Source organism: Columba livia, chromosome 10 (assembly GCF_036013475.1).
Source record: "Columba livia isolate bColLiv1 breed racing homer chromosome 10, bColLiv1.pat.W.v2, whole genome shotgun sequence".
NCBI classification, from domain to species: domain Eukaryota; kingdom Metazoa; phylum Chordata; class Aves; order Columbiformes; family Columbidae; genus Columba; species Columba livia.
This window is the reverse complement of record NC_088611.1, coordinates 8993251-9015289: the sequence shown is the minus strand read 5'-3', so window position 1 is coordinate 9015289 and position 22039 is coordinate 8993251. Positions and strand designations below refer to the sequence as shown.

The 22039-nt window shown below is 35.3% G+C and overlaps 1 protein-coding gene across 9 annotated transcripts in view; it reads right to left on the bottom strand.

Annotated features, from left to right (window-relative positions):
* Positions 1 to 22039, bottom strand: part of CACNA2D3 (calcium voltage-gated channel auxiliary subunit alpha2delta 3) — a 458229-nt gene that overhangs the window by 111428 nt on the left and 324762 nt on the right. For 7 of the 9 annotated variants that reach the window (XR_010475065.1, XR_010475064.1, XM_065075322.1 and 4 more), the window contains one exon: positions 10259 to 10276. The exons of the other annotated variants lie outside the window; for them this stretch is intronic. Coding sequence is in view for 5 of the 7 variants with exons in the window: in XM_065075322.1 (XP_064931394.1) it covers positions 10259 to 10276 (18 nt within the window). In the remaining 2 variants the exon portion in view is untranslated. The remainder of the gene's footprint in view (positions 1 to 10258; positions 10277 to 22039) is intronic. 9 annotated transcript variants of the gene reach the window in all.

Sequence of the window (22039 nt, the reverse complement as noted above, 5' to 3'; positions counted from 1 at the left end):
TGTGTGCCTGCAGATCTTCACCATCTACACAGAAAAGACAACTTGAGCAGGAAGTTGAGAGTTACTGTTAAACTCTTTCTGTCCCTACAATTTGGGAAGATGTTTGAATTTGAAAAGGCTTATCCAACATTTAAAAGCATGACAAAACCAGTTATCATCACAACCAGAGATTTTGTAGAACACAAAGTCAACTTTGTCCTATCTGTGTTTAGCCAAATGGCCAAGGCAATAGAGATTATCTTCTTGAGAAATATTATACATGACAGTCATGCCCAATTGCAGCTGTGATATTCTCCTACTACCCCTACATCAGTGTCACATTTTCTGATCTCAGGCAGTATTTCTAATACATATTTTGAGACTTGCTGCAATTTTAAATTTTTGTTAACTAAGCTTGTGTTATTAATGAAGCAACAGCTACCAACTCTGCAGATTTTCAGAACACAAGTCATTTATTATGACCAAGATATTTTATTAATTATATTTCATATTATGAATGTTTCCCATCAGAAAATCAGACAGATAAAATCTAGAATATTGCATGTCTTGCAGATCCCAGTCTGCATCAATAGGGTCTCAGTTTCCCAAACAAGTATATTTCCTGAAGCACAGCACTATCTCAAGGTGATGAGAAATGTTTGCAGACATCAGACAGGAACACAAGTGGGGTTTAGGATCAAGAAAGTTTACAGGGACAAGAAGTAGAAAAAACTTGATCATGTTTGCTCTTTTTGTTTTGTTTTCCTTTTTAAAAAGGAGAGAGATTTCCAGCCCTAATGTAATCCTTGATTTACCAAGCAACAGTAACTCATTAAATAAAACAACAAAACACTGAGAGTTCAGAGGTTGCACTGAATGCAAATGCAGCTGAACTAGCCTAAGAATTTACTCTCCTTGGCTGGAGTAGTAGAGTCAAGCATGCTGACATTATTTGTATGGAGAGAAGCTTTCTGTGGTATGATGGTCAATAGTCCCAAAGACATGTACACCAGGAAGTGAAAAAGCATTCTGCCGATTATGGGGTGACATCTTGGAGTGTTTAGAGATTTTATATGATTGCCCAGGGATGTTCTTCTCTGACATTATATATTTGTCAAGTATCAGTATGGTATTATCTTATGAGTCCACTTGCTCTTAAGAGATTACTAGAAACAATTTTTTTGATAGGATGCCAAGCAAGAGACTGTCAGTTAAGTTTTAGGGTGTTTGGGATTCTTTAAATGAAGGGGAAAAACAGCCTGGAGTTCCTGGGAAATTCTGAGAGAACAGGTCATTAACTCTCAAAACGAACTATGGAAGCAAGAAGAGAATTATTGAACTGTAATTATGACATCTACAAGTACCACTGAAGGTTGGCTGCTGCCATCATTTCTACAGAAGTGCAAACTTATAGTGCAGCCTGTTTTGATTTTTGTTTGCTTGGCAGATGAACAGGTTGTTGGCCACTTCCATAAGTGGAGTCAGCAAATAACCAGATGACAGACAACTTGTATTTGGGATGTTTCACTGAGTCACCAACTCAAGCTGCAGTGTTTGCTTCACAAAAATTGTTAGACTGTGAGGAATTAACTGCTGGGGAGAAGCACAGCTTTATTCCCTGGGCAATGACATTTTGGCAGAAATACTTTGAAATAGTAGAATGTTAGCCACTGGGTATTTCTGCTAAGACACTTAATGCTAGAGTCCATTAAAAAAATTGCAAAGGAAGCCATGATCTAGGTATTTCGCATTGTTGCTTTGGAAGTCTGACAATTTCTTACATACAGCAGAACTCTGTAACAGCTCATGCAAGTGTTTGAAAAATTTAGTGATTCTGAGAACAAAACCCAGAAATATGTTCTCTAATGACTGCTAAAACTTCAGCTTATATTAGTTATATTCAGAATGAACATGTACCACTGTTATCCTCAGGACTGGGTAGGATTTTTTTTAATCATCAGCAAATACTTATTTAGAAGTTAACACTTAATGAAAAACGTTAAATATCCCAAACTCAGAATGACAAAATCATTATATAATGATAAGTTTCTGAATGACTGTACTAAATTTAGAAGTTCAGGTTATTTTGTAATGAATAATAAACACTTTGAACTCTTTGGTTACTCAGTTATCATATGTAGACAATCCTCATGATTCCCAAACTCATCAACTGGGCATCATAAAGTCACAGGCTCACAAAATACTGTAGTCAAACGTTTCTTACAGGAAACATCTTGAAGAATTTGTTTTGTTTTGCTTTGTTAAAGAAGCACAAGATGCATGGTTTGATGCAGGCAAGAAATAACTTGGTTACACATGGAATCAGGTGGGTTTTTTTAGTGTTGTTGTCTATACAGAAGATGATACTTATCCTAATATAATGCAATAACACCACCAGAGAGATGGTTACTAGTTACATACAGTGAAGAGGTCTTTGGGAATGACTGACACATGAAGGACTATCAATTTAATCTCAATCTTTAAACGGGCTGTACCTTATCCAATTTTGTCCTTCTGGTCTCTTAGGAGTAACTAATAAGAGTAACTAATGCTAGTAGTTACTGCTATTTTTACAAAGGTATGGTTTATGTGGCTTAATAATTCCCCACAGTCTAATGATGCAAAACTGTTTAAAGTTACAAGCTAAGTTTACCTGGTTCATCCTTACTAACTCCTACATATGCTGGGGGATAGCAGAGTTCATGGGAAACAAAGAGTAAGGTTTGGCAAAAATAAATTCACACAATGTTGTTTGTTAAGTATATGGTTTCTGCTGAAACAAAACACTGCTGGCAGACCAATCATGTTCACAAATAAGAAATCATTTGGACCAAACTTCACCCAAATGTTGGAATCTCATCTAAATATACATGCAGAGCCACTAATAACTTCCAATTCTCCCAACATTCTGTTTTGAATTCTTGTTCTATTCTCTAAGAAAACCCTCTATTTCTTTTCTTCCCCTATATATTTCTCTTCCACTATACTGTAGGGGGGAGGGGTTCCCAATGCTTAATAATGCCTCTTTACACATCAGTCTAAGAATTAACAAATCAAGCTCTTTTCTATTTCTCCACCCTTTATATCCCTGATGAGTGTCTAAACTTATTCTTTACTTGGGGCACCATATTAGTTGACACCCAGAGGCTCCGACTGACATTAAAGCCCTGTCTCTTAACCTATTTAGCACCATATCAATTACTGTGGTTTTATTTCCTTCAAGTGATTACATTACATCAAGAAAAACTCAAGGAAACAAAAGCTGCTTCATCCCCAACCCTCCAGGAATATAAAAATTCCACTGGCAAGCTCCAAGACTTGAGGCTAACAACAGATGTGAACTAAGGAAGAAGTATGTGCTTTGAAGTGCCTTTTGAATTTTTTTTTTTTTACACAGTATTTTTAGCTATAAAATTAAGCAATATAAGAAGCAGCATTCAAATGCATCTAAACACTTCCCAGATTAGTACAACATCCTTCAGGGCATAAGATGGAACCAAATCAAAATTGGTAGAATCGTACAAAAATAGTGTCAAATCACGTTTTTGTTGGATATGGCTTCCATTTCCTAGGGAAGAAATTTTTAAAGATGCTTCAAGAAATTTAGTTTTCATATCCCACTCACCTTTGCCAGGATTTGGGCATCTAATTTCTTTAGGTCTCTGAGAATTCTAGACAGCTGTTAATTGTTGTTGCTTTTTTAGGAATATTGGCAAAACATAACCATAAAGTAATCACTCAAGAATGATTTAACTGTTTTATGGCAGTGATAGTATCTGTGAACTTAGAATTTTGCTCTGCTTAAACATATTTGCATAGACAAGCTTGTCAAGGTACTTTGCAATTTTCAAAGAAAGTAGTTCCTGGTTTCAGAAGTGGATGCAAATTCCAGTTTATTCAGAGTCTTGGGTTTGGATTACTGGAAACAGAAGGAGGCTAACACAAATAAAATATAAGAATTCAAGAGCAATGCTTAAGACATTGTCAGATGCTTCAGTCAGCAAATTAATATTAGCCAAATGAAAATGAAATGAGAAAATAAATGTAAGGATCCAAAAATTTAGAACAGAAAAATAAAAATGGAAAAACACGCGATAAATTACTCATGGCTTTTAAAAGGTATTACAGATATCAAAGTCACTTTCTTAGAGAGCAATTTCTTTAAAAAGGCAAATGGGGTCAGGCCCATATTTTTTCTTTATATTTATAGAACAAATATTTATTTACATATACTTTCCTATATTTACATATACTTCCTATATTTAGATCTGTATTTCTAATAGCACTAATGATCTTAAATGTCTGACATTAGCAAGCCTCCACTCTTGCAGAGTAAGTCACCTTCATGCTAAACAATATAGAACTCTGATTATATGCAGTAATGCACTAAATGCCTGACCCTTCATATTTTTCTTACTCTGTTAGATATTTATTCCCCGTAGTATAGCAAGAAGTTTCTGCTTTTTCCAAAAGCCAAATAAGCTTGTCTATGTGAGCCTTATGCATTTCAAAACAAAACCCTGAGTTTACCTTATCACAGGAATTCTGCAAAGACATTTTATTCAAGAAACTGTTTATCCATCCTAACGTTGGAATGCTTTATTTTGCATGCATGGAATGTAAAATGAGGAAATAGGCTGCCCCATAAAACACAGTGGTCTCTGGTTAGGGGGGTGGGGAAGACGGAAGAAAAAAAATAAATTAAATAATAAAAACAAAAAAAAATTACTTAAAGTTTAGTTCAGTTTGTTCTGCTCCAATGCAATTAACTTGTTCTCTGACTGATTCATTTTGATTAAGGACTGCAGCATCCCCCTTAATGAATCAGGAAGATACTTTCATGACATGAAACACAGACTGTCTATGCCAGTTCACATATGAAGCCATCTTCCTTCATCAACAGTCTGTGCTTCCTCTCTAAATTCAGTTCCCTCAAACCTCGGTAGCCTTCACCATTCTACTAGTCAGACTAATTTATTGACCAGTATTGGTCTGCCTGTTTCCTCAGGCAGGACAAGACCAGTGAATGTGTCTGGAAGTTCCCAATGATATATGGGATGTGAATGGCTTCTGCTGTCTGCACCAGTGGTTTGATCTCAAATGAATTCTCCACAGTAATGTGAAAGCAGCATGAAAGCTCATTACAGCCCCTCTTGTGGCAAAGGCACACTGTGGACTGGAACTCCTGAACACAGGCAGACCATGGATACACAGGCAGGGTTCTTTTGCAGTAAGGTATTTCTTCATAATCAAGTTTCTTCTCTGAAAACAAACAACTAAAAAGAAGGACTCCTTGCTATGTTGACTGAGCATCTCTCTTTTTCAGTACTGCCAGTGTACAATTAAGTTTTAATAATGCAGCAGTTGTTGCTCCACCAACCATTTAAGAAATTCTTCAAGTTTCTGCCTTTATGCTGAGCTGTTAATTTTTGCTTTAGTTCTCCTTGCTGTACAAGGTCAACACCCCTCAACACAATTCCAAATAAATCTCAAGAAACAACAAGCATCCACTTATTCCTCACACAAAGCATAAGAACCAAAGAGAGTTTAGCTTCGCATCTAGCACTAACATCTGTTTCCCAGGACAAAGATTAAGGCAGGCTCCAGAATTACTCCAGAAACACATAAACAGGAAAGAATATCACTACAGAATAACTGTAGTGCATTTCCACAGAACGGGATACCTGTTGCAGCAAACAGTAAAGTCAGATTCATCTCCTGCTAATTCCAATTCATGGAAACTATCAGATAACCACAACAATGACCAAATTTGTTCATAGACTAATCTCAAGCCTAATAATATTCCTTTGAAGTCTGATCTCTCTGGATCTACAGTATTCCTGGTTGATTTTTCACCATAACACAACAGGAGCTTTGATTTCCACAATATTTAAATAAACTACCAACAGGTTGAAAAGCAGAAAAGGTCCATAGGCCATTTTAACTAGCAGAGAGAGCTTAAAATAAGAGCAAGCATTTTGAATCAAAAAATGAAGCAAGGTTTGGAGGTGCGATGGGGCTAAACAGTGGCACTCGAGCAACTGTTTGAGGTGGGCTATGCTGACACAGGAACCTTTGGTCTGTAGAAATGGAATATAATAGAACTTAAGGGACTTGAGTGAGGAAATAAGTCAAAATGAAGGTCTGCTGGCATAGCTGATAGAGCCTTGTGAAAAAGCAATTGAAAAGTAGAGGACAAACGTTACTATATTCAGAGAGACTGAAAGTAGGGTGAAACTGTAGGGCATGGGAAAACCACGAGCACTCTGACAAAGCACCAGTGTGGAGAGTGGTTGCCAGAAATGCTGCTGCTGAAACCTTATGCACAGCAGACAGCAGTTCTGTAGGGATGTATCTGAAGAATGAGGTTCATTCTGAAGCTTTTGATTTTTCCATCACTACTGTGTTATAACCCTGCCACCTTCTGAACCCATCCCCTTTCTTCCTTTCCCCAAACCACAAAGGCTTCCTCCATGAGGTGCTGTCTTCTTCCGTGACTACTGTGCTTTTACGTGCTGAGTAAAGTCACAATGCAGGCTGGGAGCATCAGAGAACTGAAATTTCAGCATTTAATTATGTTTTATATAAACTACAAAAATAAGGAATAGCTATTATTTTGGCTCAGATACAAATTATGGCCTGGGACAATATAGGAACCTCTGTGAGTGTATTAAGTTAAAGAGATATTTCTGTGTTTAGCACATAGAAATTAAAAAAACCCAACCCTTACATTGTAAAAAAGTTACTTAGAGTGTGCAAAATGCTGACTCAAAAATGTTATTAAAAGTCAGCTTGCTTGTTAAGGAGTGTGAGACAGAAATTTGGAAACTACATTTAAGATTGTGATTACATGTAAGTGAAAATTTTAATGTACTTTTCTGAATGGATCACCCAACTTAATTCCAAAGGAACCAGTGTCAACATGTTTACTTTATTATTACCTTGTCCTTCCTTAGATTCAATTTAACTCCTATGATTTTATAAAATGCTAAAATCTCTAGTCATGCACTTCAATGAAATAATGACTTTGCAAATTTTCTGTCTTCTATTCCCAGTGACAGTTAATTCAACACTTCAAAGTATAAGAAGGTAAATGATGCAGGGAATGACAAATGATGCTCCCAAATGGCTGAAAGATGATAGCATCAAGATAAAAGGAGGGCAAAGTACTACTTACAGAAATTAAGGGATAACACAGAAAGAGAGAAGAAAGATGTCAGGAACTTTTGGGCAAAAAAATATAATCAAACATTTCTGTGTGGAGGAGAAATATTATTCCGTCCAAGAGAAAACAATGAAAAAAAATCCTAAATGTTCCTAAACACAGCTATCTGCTTCTGGTTTGTGTGCCTAATTTATTCACTTCTACCTCTTCACATAAGCTAAGTAGAACAAAACATCACAGCAGGAGTAGGACAACAGATTTTGAATCCTGCTGTGTTTACTCAAGAGAGCAAGTAAAGCTTTCCTACTAGGAAACAAAACACCTTTTTGAGCTATTAAGGAAGAATAGTTTTGCTCATGGATGAATACAAAAGCTGCCTCTCAAAAGTGTTTCAAAAATAAAGGTCATTTTGGAAGACAAACTGAAAAAGTCTGCAAATTGGTGAATTTGAGTTATTAGCTAGTTTTATTACTATTTTAACAGCCCCGTGGGATGGTTACCTAAAAGTGTGCAGAAAAGCAACTTAGATGACATACAAAATTCACATTAATTTATTTAATTTGTCTGGATAGTGGGTCTTTCTTTTACATACCTTAGCTCTTCCTAGATGTATTTTCTTCTGAGAGCTACACAACCATATTAAATCGGCATTTCTACCACCTGAAATGTTTGTTTGTTGTTTCTCTGTGTGTTTGTTTGTTGTTGTTGTTTGTGGGGTGGGGGGTGGCATTTTCTATTTTAAGCATAGCGTATATCACAAAGATCTTTTCCAGACAAATATGATGTTGCAACAAAAATCCATCTTAAACTCCTCATACTTCATTTCACCTGCATTCCAGTTCTGAATTTGCGACAATTTGATTTACAGCAGATCGCATAATAGTAACAGGTTTTAATTGTTATTTAACTGCTATAGACAGTTGAGAACCTACAAGTCTTCAAAATTAATAGCTAATCACCATAGAACATTGATTAAATGCTGAGAAGACTGTAGCTAAAGTGTTTCACATACAAGACATAACACATTTCATCAAGATGACCAAGTATTTATAATGGCTATAAAATACTAAAGGTAAACTTGGAATGCCATATTTTTCTTTTGGATCACTTGAAGATTAAAGTGAACGTGTTTAGAGAGACATGACTGAAATGTTTATAGAGAAAAGAATTGCAAGATGATACATAGATTCCAACAAAAATACAGTACAAGTTCAGACACCATCTGGCAAAACATGTACACTAGTGACTAAATAATTCATGAAGACATGCATCAGCCCTGTGCTGCTTCCCTTCACCTGCAGATCTTGCAGATCACAAGAGATTCTCTTGTTTTGTTCATAAGCTATCAGGCCACGCTTATGAAAACACTTATTTCTTACCTGAAGCTACCAAAAGCCCTTGTGGATTACTTGTTTCTGTCCTCATTCCCCATCTCATTCCTTCCTTTCCACCCCTCTCCTTTCTTTGCATGAAAGTGGTATACTGTCAACTAGATATTATGCATATATACACAAAATATGTGGCTTTAGTTCTGAATTAGTTTGCTCTAGGGGTAAACACAGTGAAAATTGGCATTTTTGACCTCCCATGAAAACTGTGTGCTTTTTCACTAACCTTGAACTTGAGTAATTTGAACCAGAACATTATTTAATAGCTCCGAATTGTGGACATCAGAATGTATAATAGAGCACCACATTATTCAATCTGGTAAAGAGCCTGACTGGTTAGATCTTTCTGCACCAGCATATTATAACATCACTCTGTCTCCTTTCTGCAAACTGCTAAGAGAAGCATGTTGCATAAACTTTTAGACAAGTATGTAAACAGGAAAAAGCCATAGTTAGCCAGTCTAGCCAATCTTTTAGTCCTTCTACTTTTCCACAAAGCTATAAATGAAAGATTTCTTTAAACCTTCTATTTCCAGAAGAAAAAACAACAACAACAACACAAAAACACACCACTAGTTTTTTTACCATGTCACATTTGATTTGGTAGGCTCTGCAACTATTAAAACACAAGAACAACCTGTGGACATACAGACAAATAAGATATTACCTGTGGATTTGAAAGAGAAATTTTCTGAGCTGCACAAGCAAGGACATTTCAAATATACATAACATCATAAAGCTAAAAGCTCCCATGCTCATATTTCTTGCCTTTTAAATTTAAAAGTTGATGAGCTACATTGATTAACCATTTTAAAGTTTTGAGTTCTGTGGATGCCCTGACCATTCTGCAACAGATATTAATTGAAGATTACTTAACCTACAGCTTTCATTAAAAACTGAACTACTATCATCATCCAAGACTGTTAACAACAGTGACATTTAACTGATTAATTGGTATGACATTTCTTATGAAATGTCCTTTACCTAGGTCAATCAGCATGACTTGGATGAGTATTGCTATTTCCCATTATATTGCATTCATTTTTTAATTTTAATGTTTTTCATTGTAAACCACAAAATAGCATCTAGATTTTCTGTTTTCTGGAAGCTTTCATTATATTTGTGAACTATACAAGGAGGATGCAACAGGCATCGAGCAATTCTTTGAGTTTGCCACAATCACTGTGCTACTATGATGTGCAGTGGTGACCAGTAGCACATCATAGTGATGCAGAAGTTCAAAGACAAGAGCATATAATACAAAAACTGTGTGCAACCTATTAGAGAAGTCAAATGTTGGACATATTCAAAGGTGTGTTGACAGAGACAGTGGGGAGCAGTGAAAGGCTACCAGCCATACCATAGGGTCTGCAGTCTCTGCAATAGAGACAAAATGATCCAGAGATGTTCCACATGGAGTAATGGGGTGATTTTTTTTTACTGTTCCTATTATTTCAAATTGTTGATAAAATAGCCTCCCTGTTGTTTTAAAGTTGAAGGCTACTGTATGCCTATCATGTTAAAATAGCTCATATGTTTGAAGAGCTGCTCTCAGCAAGTACCTTAGCTGGCTTTGATGTCAGCAACCCTTCTTGCTGCACAACTCCAGAGCCCCCATTACAGTGAACTGTTTCACTGATCACAATTGTACCGCACTCACAACACCATGGAAATATGAGGACTGGCGATTACTTTGAATGACTAAGATTTGATTAAAATATTTTACCTTTTGAGCCTGAGGGAGCTGGAAAACAACAAAACAGAACAAGCAATCATTATACATTAAATTAATTTGAACAGCTACTTTAGCTGTTGTATTCGTAAAATCACAAGCATAATATAAAACAAGTATAAAGGAAAGAAACTAGAGAAACTGGGTTTACATTGCCAATTGATTCAACTTATTGAGGGCTTATCTTAGTTTATTATTTGCAAGCTTCTCTACTAGATATTACAAAAGCACCATGCAATTTTTTACTGAGATACTCAGAAAGGGACTATTTTTTGATCAGATATAGTATCACACTTGAACTGTGAAGTATAATAGCTTTATCTTCCTGTACAACACAAATATAATTCAACATAAATATAGTTTTAGTTCTAAAACCAGGCATTCTTGGTTTGTAAACATCTAAACCTACACTTATTATGAATGAAATTGACATTAAGAGAGCTTTAGCATATTAAATAGAAGGTTTTATTCTCTGTGGCACAGGAAAGAATAACAAAATGATAATAGAAAGTTACTGACTGCTTATGCAAACATATTATCATATATACATAATATACAATAATGTATGCATAGAACAATAGATTTCCACACTGCGAACACAAGTATGATTACACGTACATATATGCAAGTGAAAGTAACTGTTTATGCATATATGCATATTTATATCACACAGATGTTCCTCAGACAAGATTGGCCATACCTGGTTGCATGCACGGTATTTACTGTAAGTAACAACTCACACAAAAAGGCATGAAGAGCAGGCAGTATGCTCCATTACATATAAAATACCTTATTTATCAAGAGTTGAAAAACGGGTTCTGCTTTCACTTTAGGAAAAAGAAAACCCATTGTAGGTAACGGAGAGGAACTCAGAAAAATACCCTATTATAGCCACTGTACAGTTTTCCTTTTTTCTGATTTCTTCTCCTCCTACTTTCATACCTGTAGAGAAATTCACCATACACAGCTATTTAGCCTTGTGCTACATCTACCTTCTCAGAAAATTTCTTTTTCCAACACAAATTGCTTCTTTAGTCTTCAGGTGAACATGGAAACAGGCAGGTGAATCAATACCAAATGCAAAAAGACCTTCAACATTTCCAGTGAGCTTCTGACTGACCTTTTGTCATTGCTCTGAATTAAAGCAGACAGAAAAAGCAACTCCCATAGAGTACACTGCTAGAAGTTAATGTCCACATTAGAATCTGTCATAAGATAAAATTCTCACATTATCTCTAATTCACAAGTACTGAAAGCAATAAGCCGCAATTTCTCTATTTTCACAATACAAAATGTAACAAAATCCAGGACAGGAAGAACTGCTGCCAGTAAAATACTTTCATCCTAAAACCTGAATAATCCAATAGCAACAGATGAGCCACGATGTATGACATACATATGTCTCCTGGACAAGATGTCCAGCATACAGCTGGATAAACACACACTGCAGTGGGTGAGCAATTGGCTGACGGGCCAGGCACTGGAACAGGCTCCCCAGGGAGGTGTCACGGCCCCAAGCCTGACAGCGTTCAAGAAGAGACTGGACAACGTCCTCAGACACACGGTGTGAACTGTGGGGTTGTCATATGCAGGGACAGGAGTTGGACTCAATGATCCTTCTGGGTCCCTTCCAACTCAGGACATTCTATGATTCTTAGGAAGCCTGTTTAAATAATTGATTATACAGAACCACATACAAGGGTTGCTGCAGAAATTGCAGATACTTGATGAACTGTAAATACACAAGCTAAATCCTGTATAACAGGCTAGAGCACTACTAAGAGCAGTTTAAAGCTTTTCTAAATGTTAATCTACTTAGTCTTGGACTTGGTTAACTACTTTGATTCTAATAACTGGAATTTTTTCTTCTTTTCATTCAAACAAAAGGAGAAACTTCCAATCTGATTTTTCTAATTTTCTATTGTAACACTAAAACTGGTTTTCTCTGTAACACTCACTTACTGTTGGGGTTTTTTTTACTTGTTTTTAACGCCAGCTTCTTGTTAAACTCATGTAAAAATTACAAGCATCATTTCATTGGTATCTCCAATAAAGACAGATGCAGGAAAGAATGATGTCCAAATTCCCACCTTTGAAATATATACTAAATAACTCTACAGTGTACCCAAGACCACTACACACAGCAAACTTATATGTTTTCATAATGATCTAATTGGTATGCCATATTCTACAAAACAGTACTTTTAAGTACAGTCAAGGCATCCAAGGCAACATACTAACTATTAGATACAAAAATATTATTGGAGAAATACTTCCTTCCAGACAACATTCAAACTAAACCAGAAAGCTTATAGTCCACACAGAGACAGGTTCATGGAACGGGTGGTGGGAGGTAGGAGAGAACACTGAAAACCTGAACAAACACAAAAACTGAAACAACAATTGCATGTTAACACACAATGTTCTATTGAGAATGCAGTTTAAGTTGAATCCTTATACAAATATTAGTACTCATTGATGTATTTTTTATTATTTGTTTTCAGATCTTGAGTGGCCTCCTATTTAAGCACATCCTTTCAGATAAATATGGTTTAGTCAAGTTTTACCATGTGAGAAATTAAAGTCAGATAGAATGCAGGAGAGGATTTCCTAGTAATAATTACCACACAAATGAGATGCTACACACTTTCATATAAGAAACTACACCTATTGCTTTCACTGACCTTATTTTTAAGAGCACATTTAGTTTAGTTTTGAGTTTACAAATCAGATTTCCATATTATCTGTTGCTCAGTTTGGTTTGTCAATCCCATTTATAGCCTTTTATAAAATCAAGAATATTTCCTTGCTCTGAAATATTCACAGTGAAAGCCTTGATAAGGAATAATAGTGTCAGCAGATGAGATTTACATTCCATTATGCTTTTTCCGGGGCTGGCATTCTTGTCAATTTTCTTCCATCCTTCATAATGCAGGTTCACAGCCTTTTCCATTAAAAAAAAAAAAAAAACAACAAAAAAAAACCACCAACCCACAAGCACAAAACAAAACAAAAACCCAACAACAAACAAACAAAACAAAAAGCCCACACCCTGCCTTTAGTACAGCCAGACAAACCTTCATGTTGTTGCTGACTTGAAACTTGGCTATTACAAGATCCTATATGTCAGTGATTCGGTTTAATAATTGCTACAAATTCATTTGAAATAAACTATGGAGATTTGTCTGACATTACACCTTCTGGGAGGCCATAGGAAACAAACCATTTTCCTGACAATAACAGTAATAGTCATCAGGTCTGACCCTTTATTACGCAGTCTAAGAACTGCCTGTCTCTGTGTAAAACCCAGCGGGTACCTCTGATTCTTGTAGTTTGCTTTATACACTGCCAAGAGGCAGCTCTGAAGTAAACTATGTGATCTTTCCCTGGCCCTCAAAGAGCACTGCAGATCTTTCTATTCTACTTGCATCTATGGGAAACTATGCTACATTGGTGTCTTTATTCAGCTCCAACCATTCCAGGGTACCTCCCGTTCCTACCTGTTTCCCTCAATGTTCCTCCCTCTGGTGATTGTCTTTAAAGAAGATACATCATAGTGCATTGCATGATACAGTAAAGACAAGGGAGGGGAATTTGTTTTCAAACTCTTTTCTTTTAATCTATCACAGAAAACCCAAATTTTCTTTACCAAACAAATTTTCCTATTTCATTTTTATTGTAAAAAAAAAAATGCCCTCAAGTCCCCTGAGGTTCACAGTGCGCTTGATTCCAGTAAGGCATGTTGAGATTCCCACCTATAAATTCAGGTCAACCTGGGGTCTTGTCACACAGTGTAACACAGAATAAATAACTGTAGGAGGTTTTTTCTGCACTGTTGTTGCACACAGGGTTTTGCTTTCCACATTTGCAAATAATCTAGTGTTGTTTTGAGCCCTTTATGGAAATGTGTTTGGTATTATCAGAAAAAGAAAACTTACAGACACCACTAACATGGTAAGGCAAACCAAGATAGGCAAAGGAGCCTAACGTCAAGGACATTGCAGCATTTCTTGGATCAGAAAACTGCAATGCCAACATGAGCAAAAGAAACAAAACCATAGATAGATGTGAAATACTGTCTTTAGAAGCAGGAGGCACATGTTACAGGACCAGTAGCTCTGCTAAGTACTCCATGCCAAATCTCATAAAAGTCTGTTTCCTTTCATGCTTAACAAAAGAAGTTCATAAAGACTGATTTTGTAAATGACTTCATGACAACGCCAAAACAAAAAGGCCATGCACTTCTAAAATATTTTATAGCCTTTTGAACAATTTATTCAAAATATTATGTAGCTGTATGTCCTAGATTTCCAAGAAACCATGTACAGAAGTCTTGAAGGAAAACACATTACAATTATAAAGTTATTGTTCTGTTGGATCAGAATTCAACCTTATGTTTCTTTGAAGAATAGAAAAAAAAACCCAAGCAAACTTCTCCTGCAAGACTCATTGATTCAGTTTCTTGTTATACCAGAAAACTATGAGTTCTATTATTAGAGAAACAGAAATTACTATGAAATTAATTTTGCATTTTTCTAATTATGATTGCATGAAATTATCTTTGTCAAAAAGTTATACTATTGCAATGTATTTCTGTTAAAGAATTAGAAAATAAAGAAATATCTCTTCTTTTACATTAATTGACCTCATTTCTACAGTCTCATTCTCCTCCCAACCATTTCAATGTCACCAGTCTCAGAAAAAGGCTATCAGCCCTATTGACTTGATTGTTCCATAATCAGATACAACACAAATCATGCCAGTAAATAATCAATGAGTACAAATTCAGTTTTGATAGTACAGCCATTTCTGTAGTTTCTGGGCTGCACCAAATTTAACAGCTCTGCATAGCGAAGTTTGTGGTGGTTTGAAATGTTCAGACTCATCCTGTACATGTCACACACTGACTCCAAATTTGGTATTGAATGTATTAGAACTTCTACTTTTTGGATATAATCTTTCAGGAAAAATATGAAATACTGTGGCAAGCATGCAGGTCCTGTACTTCACAGCAAGAAAGAAGGTGTCACACCTATCAGCAAAGCTCCTCAGAAAAGAGTGAGACAAAAATAATAGAACACTTAGCACCCACATGTGCCAGTTATGCTATAATATAGGTTGGTTGTTTATGGCATCATATAATGTAATTAAATGTAGAGGTAGGTAATGATTTATTTAGGTATATAAAGAAATGCAAAACATTTCATACATTGCTAGGCAGGTTTCCACAGCTCTTCCCAAAAATGACAAAAACTTGGGAGACAATAGAGAGAACATTCAAACTCTCATTTTGTAGCAGAAAATGTAAATTTTCTTATTTAAAATCTACTTACTCAGTTGCTGTAAGATACAGCATTTAAATATTACCATTTGAGCAATTTTTCTTTCACAATCTGTGCACTTCCTAGAATCATGTAAGTACTAGAAACGTTGTAGATAATTATACGCACGCATGGAGGAAGAAATAAAATGTAGCCTCCTACTGGGTTGTTCCTGATGTTAAGCTTTCGGCATAAATATAAGAAGAGTGACATTAACCTGTATCTTACTGAGCCAACATCTGTTGCACTTGATTTTTCAAGGGATTCAACACCAAATCCTTCTTTGTTCATATAATTGTTCTACTGTGCTACCACATATTTTGCAGTATCTACTGCACACAAAGTACACCAGTCAGAGGAAAATAAATCCATACTCACAGGAATATTCTTCCATTTTCAGTGTAAAAGTGGTTCATTTACATTGCGCATGGGATTTTCTTGGTTGGTTGTTTTGCACTACTCTTTGGTTTTGCTTTCATATAAGTAATAGGGTCATGATATGACTTTAACAAAGTATAAGAATTATCTGTGTCTTGACTGTGTCCCCTTTTCTTTTGCCAGTCTAAGATCAAGATGAATTTAAACTTACATTATATTACCAGATCACAGTTTAGTACAAAGGTGAGAACATGATCTTATCTACAATAAAGTATCTAATTTAAATAAAATTTGGAATATACAGATAAAACAGTATATTAATATTTTTCTCTTAATTTTGTTCATTTATTTTAATGTATTTACTATGAAGCTCCTTTTACTCTGCTTGCTTTTAGCATTAGTTGATTTGCTAAAACACCACTAACAGTTCAGAAAGCTCACAATTTAAATTGCATACATTTTTATTCAAAATTATCAGAATCTCTGGATACCAAAAAGGTGTAGATAAGTGGATTAAGAACTGAGTAGGGATTCTCAAATGACAACAGTTCTTTACAACTTTTGTAGGACCAGAGTTTTTCAAGTCCAATTTATAAGCAAATATATCTTGAATGTTTAAATAATAGCCCTTCCAAAAGCTTTTAGACATACAAAGAAAATAACCAGAGAAGCCAGAAGAAGTTGCAGAAGTGAACGAAGGCAGAAACTGAGAATAACCTTCTGATCATGCCCATAAAGCTTGGTAAAAATAAACCCTCATACTACCCTCCAGCTAATCATGTACTATTCAACCTTAAGAGCACTGAAGAGGTTTCACATTGTAAAAGTAATCATACAATGTCAATTTTGTCTATACACACAAGGTAATTGGAAACGTTACACCTATATTCTAGACAACAAGCATTCTTTTCAGCCTTATGCTCTTACAATACCTAAAGGAAAAGAAATTTCTAAAACTGAACGTCATTGCACATAGTATGACAAGATTCTGGTTCCCATCCATTTAAAACAGCATCAAAATATATGGTTATGCTCTTTCTCCCTATATACCCTTCATACTCTTTAGTATTTATTAGCATTTATAGCACCTCTAGAAGAACAGGCAGTATCATTTTAATTATTACTGATGCTAATTATTTCTAAATGAGACATTTAGAAAGACTGTTAAGAAGGTGATTCATAATGGCGTTAGAACCCTTCTCAGAGAAATAGCTCCGGTAAGAGAAAAAAGTCACTATAATAAAACAAGAAAAAACAAAAACAAAAGCAAACATACTTGTATTTCAAAGAAAAGAAAACACAAAAAACAAAGACCAAACACAACCAACCAAAAAAACCCCAAACAACAGAAAGCAGGGTCTTTGTACTGTAAAGACTTGTTCTGAATCAACAGGGAGAAGGAAAGGAGGAAGAGAAAACAGAATCAACCTCAGAATATTAGGTGCATAAATACATACTAATTCATTTATTCATCTATTCTCACATAAACTCCCTTTCACATTTGGAAAAAGGGTAAATTCTTTGACAGTCCTAGAAATGAAAAAACATTTATTGAATCATAAATCCTTGTAGGAGCTAGACACACATCCTCTTTCTTCCACAATAAACCACACCGGCCTCAAAGGAAAACCAAACAAGAGCCTTACCCAGTACCCATTAGAGTCAATGAGAGTCTTGCAATTAGTTCAATGGGTTTTTGATCTTGCTCTACATACCAATGTAAGACCAACATTTAAAGATAACCACTTTCTGAGGAAGACTGGAAGTTTGGAAGTTTGACTTAATGAATGCATAAAACAATCTAGAATTTCTTCTAAAACTTAGATTTATTAATTGTGATTATTAGAATGTTACTCTGATTGTATTAAATGGGATCACACTTCTAGAACAGACATACTTTTCTACAGTCTATTTTGTAATCATCCACCATGGTCTAAAAAGGGAATGGCTCTAAGAACATGTGTATCTGAATTACCCAAATCACTCTTTTCTCCATCTTTTTTCACAGGGTACCATTTCCTCTGGGTTTCCAGAGTGCTACCTTGCCAGAATAAGTGAAGGGTGTCACAAGACTCTGCTTCCATTCCCTTACTCTCTGTCCCTCTCCTTTACTCGCACAATCAAACCTAGAATTTTAGGGGTACAACTTAGAAATATGAGAATCCTTTCTCCCTTGCTGCTGTGAGTATTCACAACCTAACAGGAGTGAAGGAATCCACCATGTTGAAAGGTTTTTAGGACCTAGATTTCAAAATTTATATTAAGCACAATTCGTAGCAGACATCCAGTTTAACCTTGTGGAATGTACGTTTAATAATGAAGAAGGATCTTTTGCTGACATTTACTCTGTTACATGTAAACAGCATAATTTCAAGAGTAGTACACTTGGGACTCTGACCACAAAACATGCAATGGAGAAAACTATTGCAAATTACCTAATGTCTAGCAGTTTCCTGTAGAAGTAAACATTTTCTTATGTGCAGGGGACACTATTTAAAGGAATGAAGGTGAAACTGACCTACTAAAAGGTTTCTACATCATTCTGTGTCAAGGACACAGGATTAATAATAAAAATATTTGTATTCTGTATAAAACCTGCCCTGACATCAATGGATGACAGAAAATATTTAAAATATTTAATTCAATATTATTTTGCTTTCCATTATCTTTATTTAAGGTTCTTTTTGTTGCAGTTGTTAATTTTTTTACTTTATGATGAAAATGACAAACTTCTAATGGAAAAACAAAAGCTAATACTAAAACAAAGCAGGGTACTTGCAAAACTACTGTGGAAGGTTTAACACATCATCACAGGGCAAAAAATAGGGAAAGTGTGGATTGACTTCAAATGACTGAAGTTCTGCATGCAAGAACAAGACCAGAAGAATCAGGCGTAGAGAAAAAATCAGCACTGAGAATCTCATTGGTAAGACTGCTACACACCATAAAAGTAATCTATCTGCTTTTGATAACAGAGAACTAAATTGATCATGTAAGAACATGAATCTGTGATGCAAAAGATTCTAGGAATGTCAAAGCAAACAAAAATTGAGCTGAGTTTGGGTGAGGGGAGGTTGTAATGAACTGGACAGTTTTTCTTGCTTACTTGCCTAGAAACAAGGTCTTCCAAAAAAATTTTGAAATAAACTAGTTGATTCTAGAAACCTGATGCAAAGACTGGAACCAGTACAGGCCTCTAAGTTCTGGAACCAATTATCTTTTAGAATTAAAATATTGAATATTTTTATAGAGGAAACAATCTGCTTTGTTAGTTACCTAACAAACATATTCATAATAATAATTATATTTTATTATTTTATTTTTCCCCCAATTTATCACTTCTAAATGAGCAAAATTCTTGTACAAATTTTGTATTTAGCTAGCACTTGAAGGCAATGTCAGAAATCAATGGCCCAGAACTGCTCTGAATGGAGCAGTATGCTGAAGGCTATAAGGAGATAGATACCATATGCTCATAAGATTATTTGAGCTGATAAACAATAGGGGATGCATGTTAAAGGAAGAAAGAAGGCAAAATGTGTTAGCACAATTTCATTTGCTGAGAAGAAATCCACAAATATGATATAATAGATCAAGTGCACTAGAAAGCAGCAGGAAAGGCAGTTTACATACAGCTGCTAAAGGAAAGGCTTCAATTTTTCAAAGGCAATCACCTTTTCTCTTGTTTATCAATTTGCCTCGGTAAGGGCAAAACAACGATAGATCCATCTTAAGGCACATCTGCAAAAGTTCAGATGAAACATAAAGAGAAAGAAGGAACAAGTTGTGTGCAAAAGTACTGCCGAAAAGCTACAGTCAGAAACCCAAGAATGATGCTCAGATAGATGTGTAAATGTACTGGTTTGCTTTGTGAGAGAAGGAGGAATACTCCCTAAGCCCGCAAACAAATCTCCATGAAAATCGTGTCCAGGCTTTGTATAAATATTTGAGAATCAGATGCCCAGTTTTTATTTTGAAAACAAGTTAACAATGTGCTAAAATACTGTGCTCTAGTAGCAAGGTGATTTGACCATCATGTGCCCCCAAATTAGAAACACATGTTTCAGGTTTGCAAGCATGAGTAAAGCAACTGATATTATAAGCTACAGAGATGTACAAGATCAGAAGGCAGGTTTAAGTCTCTAATTGTTACAAACATTATTTTAAAAATATATTATGAAACTAAGAATTTTTTTAAAAGAAGTTTTAAAAATGTTTCATCATTTAATATTGTGAAATCTCCTAATCTAACGATACATTCTCTTTTCTAAAATATTTTTGTATCAGTTTGGGAGTAGGTTGGTACCACAGATCTGGCCAGTGCCACCATTATAAATGATAAAAGTAGCATAATCAATGCTGCTGCTTCTTCATTAGATGTGTTTTGAGGAACAGGTTCTGTCTTCATGCCCTTCTAATAAGTATGTGGCTAATGTATCTCACAATTCTAGATTTACACTAACATTTTATAGCTACACTTTACCAAAAAAGCCACTCAGCATTTAATGGACTCTTCACACTACAAGTTGAATTCATCAGGCTCTATAAAGATTCACTTGCTCTGTAGGAAGAGCTACATTTCTCTTGGGGGTTGGTTTGTTTGTTCGTTTGTTTTTAAAAAAGCTTTCTGTTGTCACTCTGAACAACTTGAAGGATCAGAGCTTCCTAAAAGCCAATTCGACCTGATGGCCAATACCTAAGACTGATTTGTTGGAGGGTCACGAATTTGGGAGCATTTCTAGATGATCTAAGTTAATTTAAAATATGCAGTTTCTCATTATTTAATACAATGCTTGTAAAATCTAGTTCAAGGAATGGTTTTGGCCTAAGGCTCTGTAAGTTGTATTGTTCCTTGGTATTAGTAAACTGTTTCTAATGTTGTATTCTCTCGAAATATATATGCGCCTCTAAATACTAATAAATACTACTTTAAAAAAAAAAAAAAAGTTTTGTAAAATAAATCCTTAAATGGAATGTCCCTGTAGGCTCCTTGTGTCCTTAGAGTCCTTAGAGATTTTAATGGTTTACCTAGAACTAGGTGATATAAACTAATATTTAGGGTGATTACATTTTCCTCACAAAAAATTCTGACATCGCTGTAGGTGAAATGGCTTTTATGAAATGGCTGATCCTTATGCTGCTGAAGATCATGCATGTACCAGCTGGTTAGATTACCTTTCAACTAATCATTATGGAAAATGCCTGTGTGGAAGGATCTGATCTAACAAAACACAATGGTGTGCACAAAGGTCGTATGTCTTGCTGTCAAGCCGCAGGAACATCAGTAGTAAACATCCTGTTATTCCTTGGGAATAAAGTGTATTTCTGAATAATTTCTCCAGAAATTACTAACTTCAAAGTAAATATTAGTCATAATGACTGTAATAAACTTTAATGTGTATACTGTATTGTGTGCATGACTGAGTTGTATGTGAAATCTCCAGCCTTTACAAAAAAGAGAGCTGTAAATAACTAACAACTTCAGTATCTGCAGAACAATCGACAAAATACATTATTTCCTTTTATTCTTTCTTCTTCTTTTCCTTTTTGCACTGAATTCTGCCACTGCAGCAAAGCTCGAATGGCACCAATAATTTAATAAGTCTTTCTTATTATTTCATGTTTTTACTCCAGCAGTGCAGATAAAGTATATTTCTTCTTCACTGCCCTCTTTCAGAAAGTCAATGACATCTATGAATGAGATCAAAGAATGGGATTCTGTACATTATACTAAACTCATTGCTTTCCTACTTTATCATTTACCCTAAAAAAAAAAAATATCTGTTTTGTGAAAACTAAAGACAAAAAACAGAGAGGGAAAAAAGGTAATATATCTGACAAGATAGCTACAATTTCCTTATAATTAACTCAATTTCACTCAGAATGGAGACAGTAAGATCAAAGACAGACAAACAATTATCAACTGCAAATGATTTTAAGAAGTTATTTTCACTAAGAATAGACATATCCTCCTAAATGCTGGATCCACCATAGCATATAGAGATCTGGAAACAAATTCTTCCTGTAGTTAGTGACATGTCACCTTTTGATTTTATTTCTGTGTCACAACAAAACC